We start from the raw sequence: 26,423 nt of genomic DNA, 5'->3' as shown, positions 1-26,423 counted from the left end.
AGCCCACCTGCGGCCTCACCTGGCCGACATCCTCACAGTGGTGGAGTGCCCAAACCAACTACACACACTAACAGGCTACACGCCCAGCCATTTCCACAACACTAATGCACCCATCCAAATACCATTCTTTCACCTCGCACCACAGATGCCAATATCCAACCACAATTTACCTATACCCTCTACCTAACACTTACACTACCCGCCCCGGGTATCCGTGATGGGGGTCCACTCTTCCCCCATTCACACCTTCGCACCATCCACTCCACTCCACAATTTCCACCATACTCACTCCACGACCATCCATTCCAATACTCCATACCATTTATTCCATACAGCCACATACACCTGTTTGTTGCACACCTGTGCAATCACCTGGTGCCACCTGCACCCTCCTCCTCTTCCTGGACCATTTGGTCAACACAACACGCAATCACCACTACTCACTCATACACTGCTCCACACACCTGTTCAGTTGCACACCTGTGCAATCACACCTGTTCAATTCTCACCTGTTCAATCTTCACACACACGGCATCATCTCAGCTAACTACTCCCCTCTGAAACTTGCGCTTCCCAGTCGTCCCTTTAAACTATTGCGCTCCCACGTCATTATCGTCCATACTAATCTACCTGCGTCCCCACTACAGGTATCAGTCACTAACTAAACTTAACGTCACCTCATGTCATCTTCGCTAGATCCCTATCAATATCCTAACCCACCCGGGCTAGTTTTCACTGCCATACACCCCATAATCTATAGCTCCTTTGCCCCACTTTCTGTGAGGGATGGTGGATTTGCCATCCCACCACATCGGGGGTCTCTCACTATAAATTTTGCTCACCTAAACCCAACCAATCAAAAATTCTGCCAATCATCGTACCAATCATCAAATTTCGCCTTCTTCTAATTTCGGGGCCGAAACACGATCATCACCCGTCTACTTATTACATCCTCTCGGTGCGCCAATTCACGTCTACAGCCCGGCTTCGTAAAGCCAAGCCATGAATGCGGGTTGTTCTGTGCCAGCGGCTGGATGCGTCCGGCACTCGGTGCAGGGACGGGGGCTTACCCGGGCCGAGATCCCACGCACCATCTCGGCGTGGAGCCATCCAATGTCCCGATCTCGACCTGCCGGAATGCCTCAACAAAAAGTGGTCGCCATGACGACCCTTTCTATCGGGCTGCCCGCTCCGCCTAGTGGAGCACGGACGCGGCCGTTCAAAGCGAGGCCCAGCACGCACCGAGGGCCCGATTCGGCTAAAAGTCTCTCTAACCTCTAAACCGGTTACCGTCGATGCTTCACCTGGACGCTTACACCCCGCAAGCCCGTTCCTTGCTCACACATCCAGCCGTTCCCATGCTCCTCGTACCTTTCCTTACACACCCAGGTACATTCATTCCACTCACAGCCTTGGTCACACACCTGACCACCGAACACTTTGGCACACATTCGTTGGTCGCACACCTCACCAACACACCTCTTCGCGCCCCCTCCTCTGTCACCTCCTCTGTGACAATCACAGGTGTGCTCTCATTCGCACACCCAACCACGTGCCTCACTACCAACTCAAATGTGCCTTCCCACACACGCTCTACCATTCCAGGTGTGCATCCTTCCATTCCAGGTGTACATCCTCGCTCACCTGTCATAACCAACTCACGCTCCGTTTCACTCTCACTACTCTCACCTCCACTCTCGGTCGCGCACTCACCCTTACTCTCGACAGCACACTCTTTCCTCATGCACCCGTCCGTCACACACCTTTCTCGCGCACACTCTTCCGCACATTGTCCCGTTACACCCTCTGTAACACTCACCACAGGCGTACACTTCCTCGTTACATCCTCTGTAACACTCACCACAGGTGTACACTCTCTCGTTACATCCTCTGTAACACTCACCACAGGTGTACACTCTCTCGTTACTTCCTCCGTAACACTCACCACACCGTGCTTCCATGTACCCCCTCGCACACGCGCTTCGACCAACTCACTCTTGACGGCACACTCACTCCTCGGCGTGCACTTTTTCCTCACACACCCCATGGTCGGACATTCTCGCACACCTCTTTTTTCGCACACCTGACCTGTCACACACTTCACCAACGGCCTTTCACGAACACCCGGATCCAAACCAATCCCCAAGCCGACTGAAGCTTTCCTCACATCATATACATTGCCACTCACCTCCGTACTTCGTCTCCGCACCTCCTTTGCCACCTGCAAACTTTTTATTTGGTTAGTGAGCACCTCATCATGATTTGAACACAGACCTTGTACATATTCCATGACTTCCTCCTTTATCTCCCTTTTAGTTTCTGTCCGTCTCTTCTTAATTTCACTCACCTCTTCTTCCACTTCCTCTAATTTTTGTTTAACCTCTTTTATTTCTCGGTGCGTCTCCTCAAGTTCGTCCTCTAAGGCTACCTTAACCGTTTCGATGTGCGTCCTCACCTCTCGGTCCTTTGTCTCCATTATCTCTGTCACCTCGTCCACCCTCATTGTCAGTTCCTCACGTACCATCTGACATTGCCTCTGTGTCGCTATTAATTCGTTTTTAATTTCTTTTTGTGTCGCCTTTAACCCTCCTAGTACCGCAGTGTTCTTTTGAACCTGCTCCACTAGTTCTTTTTGTCCCTCCGTCAGCTGTTCTACTCCCTTCGTCAGATCTTCTATTCCCCCTTGTAACTTAGCCGTATTATTTCTCACCTCTTTCTCCATACGCTTCTCACCTCGCTTTACCTCCTCGCGCAGCCCCGAAACCTCCTCACTTACCCCTCGTCGTATTTCCTCCATCTCTTTTGTAGATGCCACCCTCATCTGTCCCAATTCATCCCTCTGAGCATCCAGTTTGGTTTCTACCCCGATTTTCACCTCCTCTATCTGCTCTCCCATTTGTTTGATTTCTCGGGCGGATTGCTCCCCTATCTCCCGCAATTTGCCTTCCATCCTATTTTCTAACCCCATTAACCCATTTTGCACCTCTTTTATCCCATTGTCTAACCCCTCAAATTTCTTGTCTAATACCTCACTGGTACCCCTCGCTTCGTCCCTCATTACCCCCATTTGGCCCTCCAATCGCTCACCCTGAGCATCCATCCGGTTCCCCATTACCCCCATTTGGCCCTCCAATCGCTCACTATCAGCCCTCATTTGCTCACTCTGAGCATCCATCCGGTTCCCCATTACCCCCATTTGGCCCTCCAATCGCTCACCCATTTGTTCCATAAGGGCCCTCATTTGCAGGAGGAAAAGGTTCGAATCCACCAGCGGCGCTGCTACGGTCGCGGCAAAATTTGGTGCCGCTACACCCACGTGCGTGAGGACGCCACTTTGCGCGTCTGATACTTCCGCAACCACATTGCTATTTTTCTCCTCCTCCCTATCCTCCACATACATTTCCCCGAGGTCCTGGGTCGATTCCACCCTGTCTATCTCTCCCACCGACATCCGATCGCCTTGATTGTCCATGGCGCGATCTCAAAATTCGGGTTTTGCTTTATAAAACAAAATAAATTTCGGCAGCTTGTAATTTTGAGCGCGTTAAGCGCGCTTCGGGTCCGATTTCGGGTCCGATCTCCCTCCTCGACACCAATTGTTACTCTAATAGTACAATTGGTGTTCCAAAATTTGGGCCTAACAAATTCAGTCCCAGGTCCGAATCCAACTCCTCGACACCAAATGTTAGACGCGGGTTTTAGATGTTATATTGACCGAGCGGTGGTGTATTTAACCGCGTCCGAACAGTTACTCCCCGATTAAAACCCGATTCCACCCGACGTTGACCAGATCGCCCCACAGATATTCAATCGGGAAATCTCTAAAGCGACCGAAAGAGAATGAAAAAGAAGAAGAAGAAGAAGAATACGGAGGAAGAACAGATTTATTATACACACACAAGCAATGGATGGAAGAAGCAGTAACACAGCGAATCGTTAACTTACACTATTCATTTTTACTTAGCCCCAAGACAACCAGCAGGACAGGACGTTCACACTTACACAGGGGATAATGCAGGCAGGTAGGGCTTGAGGTGGATTGCTTGGGAGGGAGGCAAAGTCGGGAGGCCGCAGCTCGCAATTCCTCGCGGTTTTGGCGGGAAACCCTCCGTCGTGTATCCGCTGCGGTAGACGTCACGCGCTGGTTCGGCACACCTGCTCCTCTTCTTGGGGTGGAGCCGTCTCCCTCCTTTCAGCGCGTCTCTCAAAAGCTGGTTTCCTTGCCGAGTACCTCTCCTCTTTGGCTTGGAGCGTTTCGCATCTCACCGCTCCTCTTGGGGCAGCCTCTTTGCTCATCTCCCAGGGTCATCTCCCAAGGCCTCTCTGATAAAGCAGTCCCTTACAGTCGCTTTTATCACCTCGGGCGAAATCAAGCCGCCGGCTCCGAGGGCACGCCTACCGGGTCGCTCACCGCGGTGCTGATTGGCTGCTAGGGCTGGTTCACTCCTTCTCTCTTATGACGAGGTGGAGACACGCCTTTCTTCCCCAACCATACTTCGTGGCCAATGGTGGTTGAAGAAAACCGCCCAACATGCGGAAGGCAATTGGAAGGGAGGTTTTGGGGAAATTGGAAGGGCCTACGCTTATTTTGTTTGATACAATGCAAAGTCAATCTAGTGGGAAACACATATTTAGCCTACATGGAATAAGGAAATACACTATTTAAAAGATATATCGTGACCTGCGTGTAAGTTTCATGGAATTAACTAGGAGGCCGACTGCGACCATTATTTACATTAACAGGGTGTTACCGTACCTTTTGTAACGTTCACATTGTAACGTTTTCACATTCGTTACACTTCCTCCAAAATTGTTACACTTCTCAAAAACCGTTACACTTCTCAAATTCGTTACACACTTCTCAAAATCGTTACAATATCTTTATTTTTATATATATTTCTTTATTTTTATATATATTTCTTTATAGATATATGTAAATATATATATATATATTCACCTAATGCTGTCTGTCTGCTTGTCCCACGCTGAAACACAAACGATCCTCGGAGAGAAAAAATTATGAAGTAAAAGTTGCTTCAAATTAATCTAAACCTATGGGAAAATTAGAACTTTTTTCATTCAGACCAAAAATTGAACCTGGGTGGTGTATAAGGAAAACGGTCTTCTGCCTCACACTCCCTACTTTTTTTTCAGAAAAATATTTCCTGTTAAGACATATGCTGTGATATATTTGTTGTGAAGACAAATTATTTGGAATTTCACAACATTATATACAGTGTATTTAATAGGCTAATACTGTCTCTTCTCCCCTGAAACACGGAAATGAAACTTGGACACAAATTATGTAAAAGTTGCTTCTAATTAATCCATATTTAAGGGAAATTTATATTCATGAGGTAAAGGTTGCTTCAAGTTGATGCACCCCTACGGGAAAATTATAATGCCTCAATTTGGAGAACGGTAAAAAGGAAGTAACACCCTTGGGTTGAACGGCGGAATGGAGGTTGGATCATGTGACAACGTTCTGCTGCATTCAAAATCGTCAGTTAAACACTTGTGTGAAGAATGCCAAGCTTTGTAACGATCACATCACGGGCCTTTGTAACAGTATGGACCTCAGTGTTTAGGGAGGCAGCTGGAATAAAGTGCATTTGGAATCTTTCCGAGCTATATAACCACCATGATCGATGTATTATGTTAGCACATAAGCAGTGAACATGTTTTTGCTTCAAACGTTATGCAGATTAATGTTTGGAGTGATACTGATACAGGAAGCTGTCTGTTTCCCACTCTTTTTTTCTTTAAATCTTCAACAGGGACCACACCAGAAAACACGTCATTAATGATGATAAGGTATTTGTCTGAGTAATTTTGGTAATCTCTTGACTGCTCTGTGGAAAAAAAGAAAAACCTTTGATATTATTTACTTTTAACGATGTGTTTTTAAAGCAAGCTGCCGAGGTGGGCACCACCGGGCAACGGGGAACCTCTGAGCCGGCTATGTGATGTTCTGGCACTCCCTCGCAACACGCAAATGGCAGTTCGAGCCCGAGTGAGCACACCACCGGATGTGCTATCCATGTGCACACTGTCCCGATTAAGCTGTTTGCATAGTTGTTAACATTGAGAGAAGAAAATGCAGAAGAATCGAAGAGACCTGCGATGCAAGGGAGGGGTTGCGGCAGAGAGTGGGGGGCTGCGAGGGGTGTGGAGGTGGATGGGGTGTGGGGGCATGAGAGCACAGGCTGCAGGTCTGGGAGTGGATGAAGGGTCTGGGAGGGGGTGAGGGGTGGGGTGAGGAGGGTCTGAGAAGGGGGTGTGTCATCCCCACCTCTCCCCAAGTAGGGAAATTTTGTCATCCAATTTGAACAAAACATCGTCACTTTAATGGTATGAAATGATTTAAGGTACCGATATGAACAGAGAGGATATGATGTGATATCTTTGTTGTTAAGAAATGTGATTTCCCTTTTTTGAGCTCTTTCAATCAGGGCAAGAATAAAAAACGTCCTTTTTTCCTATCGTGGTATTTTACCATGGACTTCCAGCTCGTAGTATATACGAGTATTTCTTCAAAAGTTTGCTGTGATATATATATATATATTCTAAAAGTTTACCTGCTTGTCAGATTTTCATATAATATTTGGGCATTTCCGTATCACGGATTTGAAACATATGGCATGTCCATGATGTCCTTGTGGAATTTTGAATTTTTACAACATTTGATGTACACATGAGAGAAACAATCTATAAATGGCATATGAAAGCACAATTCAACAGGTCTTCTTGAGTTTTGTTAATCAGGGATCCAATCCTTCCAGGATGGATACCTATTTGTTCGGTTCTGTTTATTTATATTTTTCTTCCGTCGCACTTTTGCATGTTTATTCCCTTTTAAATTAATTTTCTTGGCAACCATTGGTCTGATTGACATGAAATTTTCACCATCGTATGCACCTACTTGTGCAGAATTTTTGTGATAATTATGACATCATAAGGTCACATGGTAAGGCGCCATTTTGGAAAAAAAACTGAAAAGCGTTGGACCTCGATGTCTGAAACCGCTTGATGGAAAATGTTTTTGAAACATGGCTCATTGTAAAGAATTCCATATGGGGAATAAGTGCTGTGAACCATGACTTCATCGGTGCCTTCATTATAATGTCATGATTCGACAAGTACAATGCTTTATCCGATCAGATTGAAATTTCTTGAACATGTTCTGTGCTTGGAGGAGAATGTAAATCTTTGACATCATAGGTCATGTGGTTCGGCAGCCATATTTGATTGAACATACTAACATTAAAAATTCAACTTCTCCAGAACGGCCAATCAGATTGATGTGAAACTTCATGCACATGATCTACTGGATTTGTGGAATTATAGGGTGATCATGAACAAAGACTTGCAAATTATTCTCGGGAACGTAACTCATTTGTACACATTTGTTATATTCTGAAAATAACAGAAGACCACTCACTCTCAATCTCTAAGATTTTCCATGGCTTTCCAGGCTTGGAAAAGCGTTTTGTTAAATTCCATTACTTTCCAGGATCTCCATGACGAGTACAAACCCTGCATTTGGCCCAGCATCGATTACTGTCCTTGTCAATGGTGAGGATAAAGAAGTCGGTAATGTATCATTTATGTGCGTATATTATGCATTTTCGGCCTTCCTTATTGTCAACAAGCTCTCCCACATACCAATTTACAAACTTACTTTCCCTGAGATCAGCTTTAGTATGGAGGCCCCAACCCTTGGACTCTGAATGGAAAAACTCAGTCTCATGGTGCAGGCGAGCTAGAACAGCACTTGGTAGAGCGCATATCTCTGTCAGGCTGAACAGTTTAACTTTTGCATCCGGACCTGAACCAAAATTGAAATTGCTTGTTCTTGTCACCTAGCCAACTCATCCACCAAGTTTTGTCACAAGCCATCCTCAACTTTTTGAAATATCGTGCTGTATTGTTTATCATTTTAGCCCCATCTCTCAATGGTGAAGAATTAATTAAAAAAATTAAGGAAATCTTGTATCTGAATCTTCACCAATATCAAATCGATTCGTCCTTGTCAGGCACCCAACCTGTCCACCAAGTGTCGTCCAAATCGGTCCATAATCTTTTGAGATATCATGCTATATAGCCTATCATTTTGGCCTTATATCTCAATGATGAGGAATCGCTTTGAAATTTCTAATATCCGGGACCAGATACAGATGTTCACCAAAATCTAATCAATTTGTCCTTGTCGCACTCCCAACCTGTTCACCAAGTTTCGTCTGATTCTGTCCATAACTTTTTGAAATATCTTCCCCACAAACAAACGGGTGAAAACATAACTTCCTTCCACCTTTGGTGGTGGAGGTAATTATGCATTCCACAAGCAACAGTATTTCAGGAATTGTATGCCATCATAACTAAGCATGGTGTTGGCTTAGCGGTTAGGGTGCCGGCTTGGGATCCTAGGATCCTGGGTTCGAATCCCGGTCGATCGCTGAATTAACGCCAGGGGGGTTGACTCAGCCTGTCATCCTTCCGAGGTCGGCAAATTGAGTACCAGCTTGCTGGGATGAATGATCACGGTGTGTACCCAGATTTAGAATGGGTACACCGTATCCCTGCGCATCGTAAGAGGCGACTAAGGGTTGGTGTCAGGAAGGGCATCCGGCCATAAAAACATTGCCTCAAACAGGGAACCATGATTGTCATGGGGCCCGCAAGGCTAACCCCCGCTTTAGCGGGGAAAATGGCCATAAAACGATCATTCATTCATTCATTCATTCATTCATTCATATGCCATCATAACTGAATCAATCAATACAAAAAGGAACCTATTTATCGCTCCAACGTGCAACGGTATGATTATTGATTTTGATAGAAAAAGGCACATCCAAGCAGCGAAGGCAAATTATGCACTACCAGTAGTGAAACGTACAGGAAAAAGCAGAATCGGCCTCAAACAACATATAACTTGGGATCCACAAGCTTTGCTATGATGTCTGTTGTATTTTTTGTTCTATAACAGAGAACTAGAACAACACTCGGGAGAGAGCATACCTCCGCCATTGTGAAGAGTTTACATTTTGTTTCCCATTGATAGGTCAGATCTGTATTTGGACCTGAACCAAAATCCATTCGTTTTGTCCTTGTCTCACACACACAACCAGTCCACCAAGTTTCGTCGGAATCCATCCATAACTTTTTGAGATAGGGCTAAAACCAATATATAGCACAATAGCACCCCCACCCCACCCCCCCCCCTCCCCCATTCAAAGTGGTAGTGAAAGAAAAGATAGAGGAAATCGATCAAGATGAGTTGGCCGAAGCATCGGAGAAAGCCCCACCTCCCCCCCTAATCCCCCCTTCCCGAAGAAAATGAATTCCTGCAGTGACTCCATAACTGCAGGACATACTTTGAATTAATCACTTGATGTTGGCAAGAGGAATTTCCGGTTGTTTATCACAAGTTTCAGGACTGTCATTTTCTCCTTGCCAAAGAAAGCACTTGCTAATCTCATCCACTGAAAGTATGCACTCCAATGAGATCACTACTTATAGCTTTTCCAATCCCTTCTTGCACTACATTAGGATTGATTGTCCTGCGTGCAAATACAGAGATCCTGATATCGGGGATTTCATTATTCCCCAAAGAGCAACACCATGACAAAAAAAATAATCTGTATTTGGGCTTATCACTGTCTGTGTTGTCCTTTGATGCACAACGACATTGAAGGAATTCTCGAGTATCTACCGACTCATGGCTGCAGTAAATTTGTTGATTACAAGCCATTGATAGTTTGCCACTGGACTGCCTAATTGAGTGTTGTTTGCCATTAAAATAAAAAGTGAAGAGAGGCATCATGTCTGGTGGGCAACCAGAGTGGCAATGAAAACAGCAATTTCTCCCAAATTATTGGGGTCACATTTTGTCCATCTAAATAAGAAGTGCATAAATTATTCCTTTTTGGGATTGAGAGAAATTTGTTCCACTGTTCTGATGTACTTGCAATGTTGAACTGTTTTTTTGTCAATTGTGCAATAATTCCCAAAAAAAAGAGCAATCTCATTTTGATTTTGCACAACATATGGGCTGACATGATGGCCTAAACCTATAGGTACACACAATCGCCTCTGAGACATCGAGCCTGGGTTTGAATTATGGCCCACGTATAAACTGTCATCTCGGTGCTTCACAGGCAGAATGTGTTGTCCATCCCTCGGATGGACATTTAACTGGGCTTCCCGTCTTTTGGCATTAGTCGGTGGACTTTAAAGATCCCACAATATCCTTCACGAAGAGTAGGCGAGATATCGCTGGCACCATAATTGTGGTCGTTACAGAAAAGGAAAAAGAATATTAACACACCTCCATCCGCATTGTATGCACATACACATGACCTTCTCCTGCTACCGTGGGGACAGTGTGTTTAAAGTCATATTAAATGCCAAACTGTTTATGTTTGACTTTTATGCATTCCTGAACTACTGGATGGAATTGTATACTTGTGGTTATACTTGCAAGATGCATTGAGGAGGGGAGGGGGGGGGGGGGGTGGGGGCAAGGGGGTTAATGGGGACAAAAGGAATTAATACCCCTTGGGTTTCAGGGTGGTGGGAGTACCCTAAATTTTTCTAAATGTGTATCTTGTTGTGCCACCTGGTGGAAGCTGGTATTACAAGTCGTGTTGAAATACACCATTGATGTCATCAAAGAGGGGAAATTAACCCATCCGTAAAGACTGGTTCTTTGCTGGTCATGCTGTAATAAAGAAGTGTTTCTTTGTGTGTCATTCTTCCAACTCTACTTTGTATAAAAATAAAATTATTGCACAATCCTTATCCATTGTGTATTTGTTATTCGAGCATGTAATGTTGGGCCAATTTCATACAGATTTTGTGTGCTGAAGAAATGCTTCCCAAAGTTGGAAGAACTGATATTTGTGGTTGTTTTGGGTGTGGATATATTTAACAATTACAATTTATTGGCTTATTCATGATTTCACTTTGGGCTTGGACTTGCAGTTTCAAAATCAAAATGTTGCTATTTCTCCTCCTCCCCCCCCCCCACCCCCCCCCCCCCCTTGCCTTGCCAGATAAATGTGCGACTTATTCTGGTGAGTGGAAAGACGAAGGAGTTTGTGTTTGCTCCAAGCGACTCGGCATCAGATATTGCGAAGCATGTTTACGAAAATTGGCCCATGGGTATGTTCCCCCTTCCTTTCATCCTCGATCTGCTTTTATTTGGGATCTTCCTTGCATATGTCTGTTTGGTGCTACCATGTACATTCAAAATAATAGCCAAATATTTTCAGTGTGTAGCACTTGCTCTTTTTGGTGTGTCGAGCATTCACTTTGCCCCCACCCCCTTTTCTCTTGATGTTACATTAGCTACACGTTTTTTTAAGTGCTGTGGAAACGCATCAAAAATGTGCAGTGTTGCTGGAGCTCACTTCAGCTGGTCCACCTGATGATGGTCCCAAAGGAACACTATTGTTTTTGTTCTGTTTATTATTGGGTTTTTTTCTTCCGCCACATTTTTCAGGTTTATTCACTTTTAAATTAGTTTTCTCTGGAACCGCTTCAGCGATCGACACAAAACTTTCAAAGTAGGAGCGTCTACCAATGGAGATTTTTTTTTTTTTAAGGATTACTGACATCGTAGGTTAAAAAAACGGGAAAAATTGAACATCATCTTAGGAACAGCTTTTTAAATTTTTTAAAACTTGGCACAGGTGAGGAACGCACTGTGGAATAACATTTGTTAACAATGATGTCATCGGTGCTTTCATGATATCGTAATTGGATGCGTCAAACACTTTATCCAATCAATGCGAAACTTTGAGGATGATCTGCAAGGAAATGTGACTTGTGAATTAAATTGATGACATCATCGGTGACGTGGTTCGGCAGCTCTATTGGACTTTAGTGAAAGTCTTTTTAAAAATCGCCTTTCAAACCACCGAACCGAATGTTGTGAAACTTTAACTGTCATCGGCTACCCTTGGGAATGTACGAGTGATGATGAAAATGTCATCGGTCACATGTCTGGCAGCCATATTAGATAGAAAAATGAACCTATTCCAGGCAAAACAACATCACAAATGTGATCGACCAGTTATAGTCGGGCTTCAAAGTTATGACATCATATGTCATGTAGTCGGTTTTATTGGATTCAAAAAAAGAAAAAAAAAGAAAAAAAAGATCCACATTGGATTTAAAAAAAGATCCTATTAAAAAAATTCTCCCCCAAAACCACTTAACAGATCCACGCAAAAGTTGATATACATGATTGACAAACCATAATAAATAAAGTTGATAACTAAAACATCATAGGTCACGTTGTCGGGCGGCTATATTGGATTGAAACTAAAACATTAAAAAACCCTCTTCTCTCAAACCACTGATCCAATTGACATGAAACTTCAGGTGTACACTACTCACAATAAGTTAGGGATATTGTGGGAGTGAGTTTATTATTTTTTTAATGAGGGTTAGGGTTAGGGTATTGAAATCAAGAATGCTGTGTTTTTTCACACATTAATAACCATAGAATTAGGACCAACAACTTTTTTCAACATAATTAATACACAAAATCAACCACACCGAAGAACCTGCCAATATCCCTAACTTATTGTGAGTAGTGTATCTATCGAGTATCCATGCCGATAAAAGTTTGATAATTAAAACTTCATCGGTGAAGTGGTTTTAGAGAATGTGACTTTTAAAGGTTTTCCTTCAATCCAATATTGGCTGCCAATCCTTGTGAACTACGACGACGTACTGATCAAACTTTATTCCTCGCCGATTGCAGTTTTGTAAGCACCCATGTATAAATCACTGCTCACAATCATAAGTGGTGGTTATTGGGACACGCTAGCAGGGAGAAAATTAATATAGTTTGATAAAAATGACAAAATAGGGTAATATTGTCGTCGTCGCAACGGGCGTTTGGGAAGATATCGTAATTGCAACAGGCAGCATGGGATGGCGTCATCGAAACGAGCAGCATGGGACAGTGTAGTAGTTCGGGAGCCGGCGTAACTACTCACAATTACAAGTTGCATGTCTTTATTCTATTTTTTGGTTCTAAAATTCCTCATTTAAACTCGGTAGTTGTCCAATTTGTGATGGCTTCCTGTAAGTAATTTCAACTTTAATGCACTTGGTCCCTTATTTATTTATGCTCAAGACTCATTCCTAAAAACCCTTATGGAAATCGAAAAAGTATAAATAGAAAGCAGTTTTCCCATATGAATAATGTTATAAATTGAGGATGCGTTTCCAAGCGGTAATTATCACTCAACCGAAGATAAACAAACTAAATGCAGTATGTACTAAAGACCTAATAAAATCCATCAATACAGAACATAGTTATCTGAGGATACCTAGCTGGTTTCACACTTGCTGGTGGGGTAAATTGCTTGATGTGATGGAGCTTCCTGAATATCTGTTGAGGTTGAAGAAGGCCTAAATAAGGTACAAAGAGAAGCATGGAAAGCCTGGATCATTATCATACTCATGGACACATTTCGTTGACTTTGTTTCTCAATCCACATACTTGAATTTCTCCACATTCTCCATTGTCGTGTCTCTTCACTTCATAATTCTAACTAGAACGGCACTCAGTAGAGAGCATACCTCCGCCTGGTTGGCCATATCACTCGATGGTGAATAATAATTTAAAAAAAATTCTACTAGCTGGATCCGGGTCCGGATCTTCACCAAAATTGGATCGAATCGTCCTTGCCAGACACCAAACCGGTCCACCAGGTTTCGTCCAAATCCGTCCACAACTTTTTGAGATATTTTGTGGACAAACAGACAGACAGGGGTGAAAACATAACCTCCATCCACCTTTGGTGGTGGAGGTAATAACACTTCCTGGGGGGTCACACTTTCAGCGCTCAACTTTATTTTTGCAGCTTTAGTAATAACTAGCCGAAACCCGTGGAACATCCACGGAAGGGAGGATGTGGTGTATGGATAGAGTGTACCATAATGGATGGCATAGGGGATTTGCTTGTCCGAGTAAGAGTTAGGAAGAAAGATGAGAATGAAGAGTGCGTATATGAACAACGATCGCCGACACCGGCACAAATGCATGCTCTGGATTGTCCACTCAGTGGACGGCTTGCTTTCGCCTTCACCTGTCCAATCAGTGGACGGCTTGCTTCGCCTTCGCCCAGCAGACGCCAATACGATGGTGTCATAAGATGGCGTTGTATCGGCAGTTAATCGGATGCTTTTGGGCCCCAACGTCGGCTAATTCAGATTTTTCGAGAATGGCTGTACGTGATAAACAAAGAGCGAGGTTCGTAGATCGTAAATCCATTAGTGCCATGTGCATCGGGTCACTGGGTGCAGCATAAAAGGGATAACAAAGTCGAGTCCTTACGCTATTATTATATAGATATTGTCCTCCTCGTCCAGGGAGGTGAGGTCGCCTGAGATTCTCCCAAGCTCATGCCATTTCACAACATCTATTTAGTCGTGCATACGGGGGAATTTGATATTCGTTTTCCACTCGTGATGAAGGGATTTGGAAAATTTGGACGAAAAAGCGAGTGACACTGATTGGAGCATCTTTGACCCGATGCTGCCCTGTGCATGCAGACCAATACATGCACTGTGAACCTATTTAGTGGAGGCAGGGCAGGCCCCAATATTAATAATGACCCTCGCAGCAATTGCTGGTGTGGTACAGGGGTTCACAATATCCATTCCTGTTGAGAGGTTCTTCTTTGATATAATTAATCATGGGATGGCTTCCCAGGTCAACTCTTGAGTTTGAATGAAATGGCATGCTCTTGACCACCAGTGAGCCCGAAACAAAAAATGTTTACAGACAAAAAATGTCTGGCCCTTGTGGGTGATGTTTTGTGTTTATTGTTTGGAAATGAGTTTTAGCCTTCAGATCAAAATGTATAGTGTATTAGTTTGTGAGGCATTGGTTGACTATTTTCGTCTTGGGGCTGAAGTACACACACTAAACGTTTTGTTCTCTTTTTTTTTTTCTATTAAAATATCCCTTTTTTGATGGGTGATGCCAAGTGAACCAGAAAGACATCAGTGAATTGATTTCCTTCAAAAAGGCGAATGAGGAAAAGGCTGTTACCAAAAAAAAAATCGTGTGTAAAATATAGCATCTTTTTTGGAGTATTCGTTTATACTTTTCTTCCTGGAAGTCTGGGCCATGACTTGTACTCAGAATCAACTTATCAAGATGGTTTAAAACATTGAATTGCATAATTTTTTTAATTTTAATTTTTTTGCAAAGTGTGATATTTTCTGCAATTAATTGTTTTGTTGTTGATTTAAAACACAATACAACCAGTTTCCACTTTGTCATGGATGCATTCCTAGAAAGTGCAACGTTAGACGAGATATTCCCATGGGTGTGGTGTTATAATGGGGATGCATTCCCAGGGCACATTTTTTTTTGCCACCTTAACATAACTTTAACCTCACTTAACTACAGGTAGTGGACAAAAAAATGGAAGCCCCTGGGTAAATGAGGGACACCAATCAACGGCTTCCACACAGGTGTGGCCTGTTTGTTGTCCCCCGTCGCACAGCGTAGCAAAAGGGGGACTATGGCTTTCCCCACCGTCCGTGTGTCCGTCCGTGCGTGCGTGTTTGAGGGCGAGCGTGCATGCGGGCGTGCATAAGCGAAGGACCGCATTCAAATTTGGTGTGTGGGTGCAACCCACGTCAAAATCCAAGATGGCCGCCGCCATGTATGTCTGATGCCATGTATGTCTGATGCCATGTATGTCTGAACCTTGTGAGATGAATATCTTGAAAAATAAGCAAAGTACCAACTTCTAATCTGGTGTGTGGGTGTATCTCGGCATAAGGAAGAACACTATTGAAAATTGGGTCGCCACGTCAAAATACAAGATGGCCGCCACCATTTATATGTCTGAACCTTGTGAGCGAAATATCGCGAAAAATAAGCGAAGTACCAACTTCTAATCTGGCGTGTGGGTGTATCTAGGCACAAGGAAGGACGCTGTTTAAAATTGGGTCGCCACGTCAAAATCCAAGATGGCCGCCGCCATGTATGTCTGAACCTTGTGAGATGAATATCTTGAAAAATATGCGAAGTACCAACTTCTAATTTGGTGTGTGGGCGTATCTCAGCATAAGGAAGAACGCTATTGAAAATTGGGTCGCCACGTCAAAATCCAAGATGGCCGCCACCATATATATGTCTGAACCTTGTGAGCGAAATATCTTGAAAAATAAGCAAAGTACCAACTTCTAGTCTGGTGTGTGGGTGTATCTAGGCACAAGCAAGAAGGCTGTTTAAAATTGGGTCGCCACGTCAAAATCCAAGATGGCCGCCGCCATGTATGTCTGAACCTTGTGAGATGAATATCTTGAAAAATAAGCGAAATACCAACTTCTAATTTGGTGTGTGGGTGTATCTCGGCATCAGGAAGAACGCTATTGAAAATTGGGTCGCCACGTCAAAATACAAGATGGCCGCCACCATATATATGTCTGAACCTTGTGAGCGAAATATCTCGAAAAATAAGCGAAGTACCAACTTCTAATCTGGTGTGTGGCTGTATCTCGGCACAAGGAAGAACGCTGTTTAAAATAGGGTCGCCACGTCAAAATCCAAGATGGCCACCGCCATGTATGTCTGAACGTTGTGAGATGAATATCTTGAAAAATAAGCGAAGTACCAACTTCTAATTTGGTGTGTGGGTGTATCTCGGCATAAGGAAGAACGCTATTGTAAATTGGGTCGCCACGTTAAAATCCAAGATGGCCGCCACCATATATATGTCTGAACTTTGTGAGTGAAATATCTTGAAAAATAAGCAAAGTACCAACTTCTAATCTGGTGTTTGGGTGTATCTAGGCACAAGGAAGAAGGCTATTGAAAATTGGGTCGCCACGTCAAAATCCAAGATGGCCGCCGCCATGTATGTCTGAACCTTGTGAGCGGAATATCTTGAAAAATAAGCGAAGTGGACCAACTTCTAATCTGGTGTGTGGGTGTATCTCGGCATAAGGAAGAACGCCATTGAAAATTGGGTCGCCACGTCAAAATCCAAGATGGCCGCCTCCATGTATGTCTGAACCTTGTCAGCGAAATATCATATCATAGCATGTTTTCTGCGTCTTCCACTTTGTCAACTCACATCACTTCACTGACGGGGGGCCTAGGCGTAACGCTTGTTAATTAAGCAAATAACATCCCAGCATGCTTCGGGCCGTGTATAAAAATACTGCCCAGACCTGGTTGCCTATAATTATGGCTAGCATGACTGCAAGAAGGGACATCCCAATGCCCCATCCACAGAGCATGTGTGGTCGCCCATTGGTTTGATGAGCCTGACACTGACGTTATCCATATTGGTGTAAGCTCTAGGGGGGAGTTCGTGGCCATCGCAAAAGTACAAAGTCACGCATGATTTTATTGTTGTACATACCAAGACCTTTCAAAAAAATGTGGGGGACAAGCCCAAATCTGTATAGATTTTGCTACAGAGGGCGATTTTCAAAATGGCCGCCATAAGTATTACTTTTGACTATATCTTGGTCTGTGAGACTCATAGAGACATGATATTGGTGCCTAAACCTATGTTTTCAGAGTCAAGGAACTCAATAAGACCAATAACAATTTAGTTCCTGAAACGACATGAAATAGCTCTTGATCTGTTGCGAGCTGACCGAGAAGGATTATGGGACTTACATCTTGATGCAATGGTGATCAGAAGATCATCTTGGTGATCAGAAGCTCCACTCCCTGCCGCTCCATTCCTCTTCCCTCAGATCAGCAGTCTGCAGCCTCCTCACTCTCTGAAGACCTGGACAAAATCACAGACTGGTCAAACAAGTGGAACATGTCTTTTAATCATGACAAATCTCACACTCTTACTATGTCTCTCCGAAAAGATCGACTGGACAACCCTCCCATCTACTTTCTCAACAATCCTCTCCAATAAGTTCTGTCGCTCAAGCTTTTGGGTCTCACTATCTGCCATGATCTTTCTTGGGAAAACCACATTTCCAAGCTGGCCTCCAAAGCCAGTCGCCGACTGGGCATCCTCCGTCGTGCGAAGTCCTTCCTAGGCACACCTGAGCTTCTCACCACATACAAGGCTTTCATCCGCAGCTCAATGGAATACTGTTCTCCCCTATGGGCTGGTGCTCCTGCCTCGCACCTAGCTCGGCTTCACGCTGTTGAAACCAAAGCTTTCAGAATCATTGGAATCTCCCGCGATGAAGCTATCTCTGAGGGCCTTTCACTCACTCACCGCAGGCAGGTAGGTGGTCTTTCTGTCTTCTACCGACTCCTCTCCGGCCTTGCTCCCCCAGCTCTCTCTGTGCTCTGTCCCCCAAATATTCCTACAGGTCGCACAAGATCTGCCAGCAACCCTCTGATGGTTAAACTGCCGAAATCTCGGCTCTCTGCTCACCTTCACTCCTTCATTCCTCTTTTCTCCCGCCTCTGGAACAAACTCCCACACTCCCTCCAATCCCACTCCTCCCTCCAGGTCTTTAAAACAGCTGTTCACCACCATCTCTTATCTTCCCCCATCCAAAACCTTGATCTTTTCTACCCCCACTAATTCACCCCAGATCCACCTTGTTTGAAATTTCCAACTTCTTTCCTGGAAGTCCTGGCAGTGTCCATATGTTTTATACCTCTCCCACCCCCCCCCCCCTTCCCATGCCCTCCCCCAAAGCCCTCGCCCTCTCTCAGATCTCTCCATGTCTCCATGTCTCTCGGTCCCTGCTCTCAAATGTTGTGTTTGTGTCCTTCCCCCTCTCTCCCCATCTTGTCTACCGCTCCCGATGTTATTTGTTTTATGTGTCGGTGTGTCTTTCTGTGTGATTAATGTTCGCTCTTTCACGAGCCTCGATCTTGTATACAAAAAAAAAAAAAAAAAAAAAAATGCAACATGCCCTCTATGAGTTTGCTGCTTGGGACTCAACTAATTACCTTCGCTGGGGCACAGTGTACCTAGAAGATGCAAGGAGTCTGCCTGAAACAGCACCATCTGTCTTCAGGAACCTCTCTGAGGGTCATTCCTTCTCAATTAAGGACAAGCCTGGTCGCTTCACAGCAGTTGGCGGTGATCAGAAGCTTGAGCAGACTATCAACCTCTCATCAAAGTGCAGTGATGGTGTCATTGGGCATGCCAAGCAGAAGGAGTATGTCGCTCAGTGGGATCTAATCTATCATGAAATGATGGCTGTAAAAAACTTGCATCGCGAGTATACTGGCGTCGATGAGAGCACGTCTGAGGCATGGCACCATCACGAATCATCACAGTCAACCACCAATAAAAAAGAAGGGCACATCCAAGAAATGATGAAGTACATTGAAGAAAGAAGGTCGCCATTTTCAGCAGAGTGTCCCCCAGTGCTGCACAACTTTGTCACAAAAGAGGTGATGACAGAAGAGATCAGAAATGATGTCCTGAACGCATCTGAAAAAGGCAAGAAGAAATATGAGGCATTCCACAGTGAAAGGATGATCAACAAAACCTTGAAACTGAATGACACTATTCACAGAACGAACATCAAAACTATGATATCAATCAGAAACAATCCCAAAAAAACAACAAGGAAAGTGATCAGAAAAATGAACATGACTGACAAATCAATCGAAATCGCTCGAGATAGAGGTCTTAACACAGAAGCTCTTCTGAAGTATGATGTTTTGCCATCTCCCATGCTGTTCGATGATGATGGGCTTGTCGTGAAAATCAAGCTCAGACACGACTTGACCTCTGGGTAGGTTTAATATCATTTAGATCTGTAGTACATCCTGTAAGAATACATGCATGCAACAGGCATTAAAATCAGAGTATTTCATGAGCAGCAATGGTCGATTCAATATAACAATGGTCCAACAGAGAGGACAGTCAGCGCAGCATTTAGGGGCGTACATACCATTCAAACTACAGGACTATGTCACAGTGAGTTCCGCTGGAGTGTCCGCGCGCCCCGGTTGTCCCGGGTCTTATAGACGCCCCTTCTGTAGCGAGCACACCCTGGGTTCACCTTGGTATAATTTCACTACATTCTCCCCGCCGTTAGAATTATACTGCCGCTCGGCAGGTTGCAAGCAAGCATCAGCAATAAACGAATGGGTCACGTCAATCCACGTCAGTCGGTCCACCCGTAGCGGTCGGGGCGGCGAACTTCCCTGCCAGTTCGTGTTCGGAATCTACCGGGCACGGTGTCCCCAAGCCCGGAGTCCCCCGCGTCGGAATAGCCGCCGGAGGTGGGAGTCGGAGGGGGCGCCCCTGCGCCTTCGGGCACGGGAGTGGGGGACGACGGGAGTAACGGTGGTAGTTCCATAGGGGAAGCTTCGATAGAGTCCATAGACTCGGAGACGGGTTCGTCGATATCCCTGTCGTTGTCCCCACATGGGGCGAGATGGCGTACGGAGACCGTAGACTCGCGGCCATCCGCCGTTAACATGCGAGCATGCTCGGGATTAGCCTGGAGGACCTGCACCTTGTCAACAAGGGGGTCGTACTTGCTAGCGCGAACCGCTCGTTTGAGATAGGCGGGCCCCGGTTCAGCGAGCCAGCTGGGTAAAGATTGGATACTGCCGGAGCTTCTAGGGTGGTGGAACAGTCGTTCGTGAGGAGTCTGGTTGGTGGCAGTACATAGGAGAGCCCGGATCGAGTTTAGAGCGGCAGGTAGTGACCACGCCCATTTATCGAGGCCTCGGCCGAGGGTCCGAAGGCTTAGCATGACGGCCCTCCATATAATCCCATTAAAGCGTTCGATCTGCCCATTCGCTTGGGGCCGGTACGGGGTGGTGTAGCTCGAAGCGACATTATGCTGGAGCAAGTAGCCCCTCACCTCCTGGGACAGGAACACCGCACCCCGATCGGTATGCACGTAGGCCGGATACCCCAACATAGAAAACAAATTCTGCAGGCACCGAATAACCGTGGCAGCCGACATATCCCCGCACGTGTAAGCAAAGGGGAATCGGGAATACTCATCGACGATAGTGAGCAGATAGCGAGAGTTGCTCGACATTGGCAGCGGCCCTTTGAAGTCCATCGCCAAGCGCTCCCACGGTCTAGTAGCCCTAACGAGTGTCCCCATAGGAGGTTTATAAAAACGCGGTTTGAGTTCCGCACAGATCGCGCAATCACGGCAGATGCGGCGGATGTCCTCAATCGAGTACGGCAGATTGCCCTCGCGCACAAAATGCGCGAAGCGCGTTACCCCGGGATGACACATAGTGCCGTGCAAAGTGCGCAGCCCCTCCAAAGTTACAACCCCCGCGCAAGTGGCCGGCCTCGATAAGGCGTCAGCGACCAGGTTATCCTTCCCCGGGCGGTATTTGATGGTGTAGCAGAAGTCGGCGAGTTTGATACGCCAATGGGTGATTTTCTCATTCTTAATGCGTTGAGCATGTAAGGTGTCGTACATGAATGCAACACTCTGTTGGTCCGTGACGATTTGGAAACTCCGCCCAAGCAGATACGGCCGCCATCGCCGAATTGATTCGACGATCGCGTACGCTTCCTTTTCGACAGACGAATGCCTCCGCTCGGCGGAGGTGAGAGTCCGCGAGAAGAAAGCCACAGGGCGGCCTCCTTGGGAGAGAGTCGCCGCTATCGCATGATCCGAGGCATCACTCTCCAAAACGAAAGAGGCTCAATCGTCGCGACAGCGGCGCCAGCGATGTCGACTTTAAGGCCCTCGAAGGCCGCCAGGGTGGCCGGGCCCATGGGGAAAGTGTCGCAGGCCACGAGGGGGCGGAGCTTCGCGGAGAAATTTTGCACCCACTTTCAGTAGTGGGCGAACAGCCCTAGAGCGCGTTTCAGCGAAGCCCGATCGCTAGGCGGAGCCATATCGAGCAAAGGGCGCAGACGCTCCTTATCCGGAGAGACGGAGCCATGGGTCACGGTGTACCCCAAAAGGTCTACCGTGCGTAGAGAGTATCGACACTTAGCCACATTCATGGTTAGGCGATATTTCCGCGCGACCTCGAGGAAGCGTTTCAGATTAGCGTCGTGATGCTCCTGGTCATATCCACAAACCGTAAGATTGTCCAGATAGACAAAGACATCGGTCAAATTCTCCTTCGCAACGAGGTCATCCATAACCCTCTGAAAACAAGCGACTCCGTTAGTTACCCCAAAGGGAAGTCTCGTGAACTGGTACAACCGCTGACCCGATTCAAAGGCTGTAAAGACGCGATCAGCCCTAGAGATGGGGACTTGATGATACGCACTACGCAGATCGAGAGTGCTATAAACGGAATACAGGGCTACCTGGCGTACCAGGGCGTCCATCCCCGGTAAGGGGTAGGCATCCAGCTGTGTAAAACGATTAATCGTCTGCGAATAGTCGATTACCATGCGTCGGCGGTGGGCCTCACTCCGCACCACTAAGACTTGGGCCCGCCACGGTGACCTAATGTGTTCTATAATACCGTCCTTTAAGAGCAGGGCCGTTTCTTCCGCAATGAATTGCGCGTCCGCGCGAGAGTAGCGCCGCGATTTGACGGCTACAGGGGTACAATCAGTGGTCAGGTTGGGGAACAGTGAGAGTGGCTCCATGTCCATTTGAGCGAGGGCGCACACAGCGAGCGTGTCCGGCCCACCGAAGTCTATTTCCAAACGTCCATGCCGCTTAAGGAAATCAAGTCCTAACAGAACGTCAGCGCATAACGCAGGTAATACCATGAGATACACGTCCGGGAACGTGCGTCCCTTTATCACAAGTTTCAATCGACACGCCCCTTTTGTGCTCAACCGAAGTCCCTGAGAGGCCATGAAGATCCGGCGGGTTGTCCCGAGAACCGGCCACCCATGTTGATGCACGAGTCGCTGATCGATAAAACTATCCGTGGACCCCGTGTCAATCAAAGCTTGCGCAAAAACGCCCGCGACCGTGAGCGGAATGATGGCCTGCGCAAGGCCGGCAGACCCGGCAGGTATTGTACCGGCCGGGCCAGAAGATCGCGCCTCGCGGGTGGATCCCACGCCGGCTGCAATCCTTCGGGCAGCGTCGGCAGGTTGGGCCTCAGCAGGAGCATTGAAGTCCGTTGGCTCATCAGCAGTTTCATTTGCCAGAGTGGGTGTGTGTAGGTCGTAAGAGCAGCCGCCAGATGGCGCTCAAGTCACGTGAGAAAGATTTCTGCCGTCTGCAGATTCATATGCCAAAGTGGGTGCATGTAATTCGTAAGAGCCGCCGCCAGATGGGGCTCGAGTCACGTGCTGCGTTTGCCGCACATCGAGAGGAGTTTCCAAAGCAGGAGCATGTCGCTTGTTTGAAGTAGGCGTTCGAACGCCAGTCAAGGTCGGTCGTGCTGTGGCCGGTCGCGTTCGCGTCATTTGTTTCGGCGGCCCGGTGTATCTCACCAAGGTCGGGTGTGTAGCCAGAGGCCCGCGAGAAGGAGAGCGGCTCTTCAAAGCCGAGTGAGGCGCCCCGTCCGGCGCTCGATCCGTTGGCTCCGCGATGAGCCCATTCAAGGTCGCGCGGGGACGCGTGCCCTGAGCGGCCTTCCTGCAGACCTTTGCAAAATGGTCCTTGGTGGAGCACTGGTGGCATATAGCCTCCCGGGCCGGGCATTCAGAGCGAGGGTGCTGCCGATTCCCGCAAAAATAACATTTTGCATACCGGTCAGGCCGTGGCCGGGCAGCGGCGGCAGCAGTGAGGCCGGAAGCGGAGTCCGCTTCAGGAGCTCCCAGAGACTCGGCCGTAGTGGTCGGGTCCTCCTCCGTATCCTCGGCGGTAGCCCTCTCCGGTCGCGCGAGTTGCGAGGTCCCCGCCACGACTCGTGGGTGATCATATGCGGTGGATTGTTCTCGGGCATCTGTGTATATGCGTGCCAGCCGTAGTGCGTCTGTAAATGTCAGATCCGCGACCTCCAAGAGTCGGAGCCGCAAGACTCCAGAATTAATTCCGGAGATGAATGAATCTCGGAGCAAGTCGTCCTGCACTTGCTCGTGGGTCCGGACGTCCTGCACGCAGTCTGCCAATGATATTAAATGTCGTGAAAATCAAGCTCAGACACGACTTGACCTCTGGGTAGGTTTAATATCATTTAGATCTGTAGTACATCCTGTAAGAATACATGCATGCAACAGGCATTAAAATCAGAGTATTTCATGAGCAGCAATGGTCGATTCAATATAACAATGGTCCAACAGAGAGGACAGTCAGCGCAGCATTTAGGGGCGTACATACCATTCAAACTACAGGACTATGTCACAGTGAGTTCCGCTGGAGTGTCCGTGCGCCCCGGTTGTCCCGGGTCTTATAGACGCCCCTTCTGTAGCGAGCACACCTTGGGTTCACCTTGGTATAATTTCACTACAGGGCTTATGACCAAGCCTGAGAAGAGTCAACTTATGTGTGAGCTTGAAGATAAACTGAAGTCTGACGATTATTCCTACCGTCACAAGCCTGAGTCGGCCCTCTTTATAGATATCATGGCAGCAGTTCGCAGAGTGCCCCTCACTGGACTTTCAAATTTCTCTGATCTGCTTTCAAACTTCACACAGATGACGGATGTGTACCACAATTATGGTAGACTAGCAGAAGTACCCGGCATTGCCGGGCGGGGGAGGGGAGGGGGGGGGGGGGGAGGGAAACGGGGGGGGAGGGGAGAAGAGGGGGGGGGGAAGTACCCAGCATTCCGTGTATAAACGTGAGGGAGAAGAGGGGGGAGGGGAGGGGGGGAATGGAGGAGAGGGGGGAGGGGGAGGGCACGCGAATTGTCGAATCGGCGTGCTGCTCTGCCACCGATTCAGATTCCGTGTATAATATTCCTCGCTGAAAAAAAATATGGATCTAAAGATGAAAGAAAAAAAAACCTATGTGATGTGAATGGCAATGTTCCCTTCTGGATTCAGGCACATTTGTCAGTTGCTACCACTCAGCCCTAAGCCGATTAGCTGACTTGGTACGGCCATTGCGGACTAACCGGTGCAGCTGGCGATCATCCCTCCTTGTGGTTCTGCGGGGACGTCCTGGCCTCGGTATTGGAGTAGGGACACCCCTCTGAGCATTTCGTTTCATGATCTTTGACACCTGACCTTGAGTGATGCCATACTGCCGAGCAATAGCACGCTGTTTCATGCCGTAATTTCGTAAAGCCACCACTCCATGACAAACAGCATTGTCGAGTTGACGGACCATCTCCAGAGGAAGCGGCAATAACTTTTGTAGATGTGCAGCAGTTGTTTTCCACTAATACAGAATGCAACAACCCTTGCCGCTTGCAAGCATATCCTTGCATATTCCTTGCTTCCTTGCATATTCCTCGCTGAAAAAAAATATGGATCTAAAGATGAAAGAAAAAAAAACCTATGTGGTGTGAATGGCAATATTCCTCGCTGAAATGTGAAAAAACGGAATCGCTTTTCGCTCTGAAATACGTGCGAACGCGTAACTGAGTTAATGGCGGCAAGGAACATCACGTGATCGCTCTGAGCGAATCAGCGCGCTGCTCTGCCATTCTGGTCATAATATTCCTCGCTGAAATGCGCTGAGGTAAAAATATGGTTTAAAAATATTATGAAATAAATTTTTAGGTCGACCATGTTCTTCCCAGGCTCAATGGCCATGTTTGTGCCAAATATCAAGTACATGAGGCTCTCCGTTTAGGAGTCTCCCGGTAACATCACACACACACACACACACACACACACACACACACACACACACACACACACACACACACACACACACACACACACACACACACAAACTGTGTTTTATATATATAGATGTGATTACATCTTTGACATTTACAATGACAATCCATCAGTGAAAGACAGTGAAAGGTTGTGGAGATGCAGTGTGACTCCAGTAGTTCTGAGCACAGTTGAACAGACAACCCCCCTTCCTAAGGACATGGCAACATTCTGGCCATCGAACAAAAACAAAGTGCTGCTGGAGAAGCTAATCTATAACTATGTGCGTGAACAGTCATCGCAAGGCCATGAACAGCCGACAATACTCAGCCAGCTATGCATAGACTGTAATGACTGGCAGTGCATAAAGATACACAATAGTACAGAACATGACATGTGGAACCTGCAGTGCACAGTTGAGGAGGCAGATCTACGCATACCCATGCATATCCTTGATTGTCTCCGGGCAGGTTACAAAACCTGTGTTATCTCCAATGATACAGATGTGATAGTTGCCTTACTGTTTTATATGCCAATCTTTCTTCAAGAGGGACTGAAGGAACTGTGGATACGGGTAGGTAGAGGCACCACCACCCGTTATGTACCCCTTCACATTCTGCATGCATGGCTGGATCCTGATCTCTGCGCAGTCCTTCCAGCACTACACAGCCTCACAGGGTGTGATATCACCAGCAAGATTGGCACCAAGAAAGCAGCCCTCAAGGCTGACCCTGAGATCCACTTGCGAGGATTTGGCACAACCGCTCCACTAACTTCTGCAGTGATTCAAAATGCAGAACAATATTTGGTCAAAGT

General features: G+C 46.5%; 1 protein-coding gene across 1 annotated transcript in view; it reads left to right on the top strand.

Moving 5' to 3' along the window:
* Nucleotides 1-26,423, top strand: part of UBL3 (ubiquitin like 3) — an 88,134-nt gene that overhangs the window by 22,779 nt on the left and 38,932 nt on the right. Inside the window, exon 2 of the mRNA XM_068116360.2 lies at nt 11,055-11,163. Coding sequence (XP_067972461.1) covers nt 11,055-11,163 — 109 coding nt within the window. The remainder of the gene's footprint in view (nt 1-11,054; nt 11,164-26,423) is intronic.

Source organism: Myxine glutinosa, chromosome 1 (assembly GCF_964187855.1).
Source record: "Myxine glutinosa chromosome 1, kmMyxGlut1.1, whole genome shotgun sequence".
NCBI lineage: Eukaryota > Metazoa > Chordata > Myxini > Myxiniformes > Myxinidae > Myxine > Myxine glutinosa.
The sequence above is the reverse complement of the archived record's forward strand: the minus strand, read 5'-3'. Positions and strand labels throughout refer to the sequence as shown.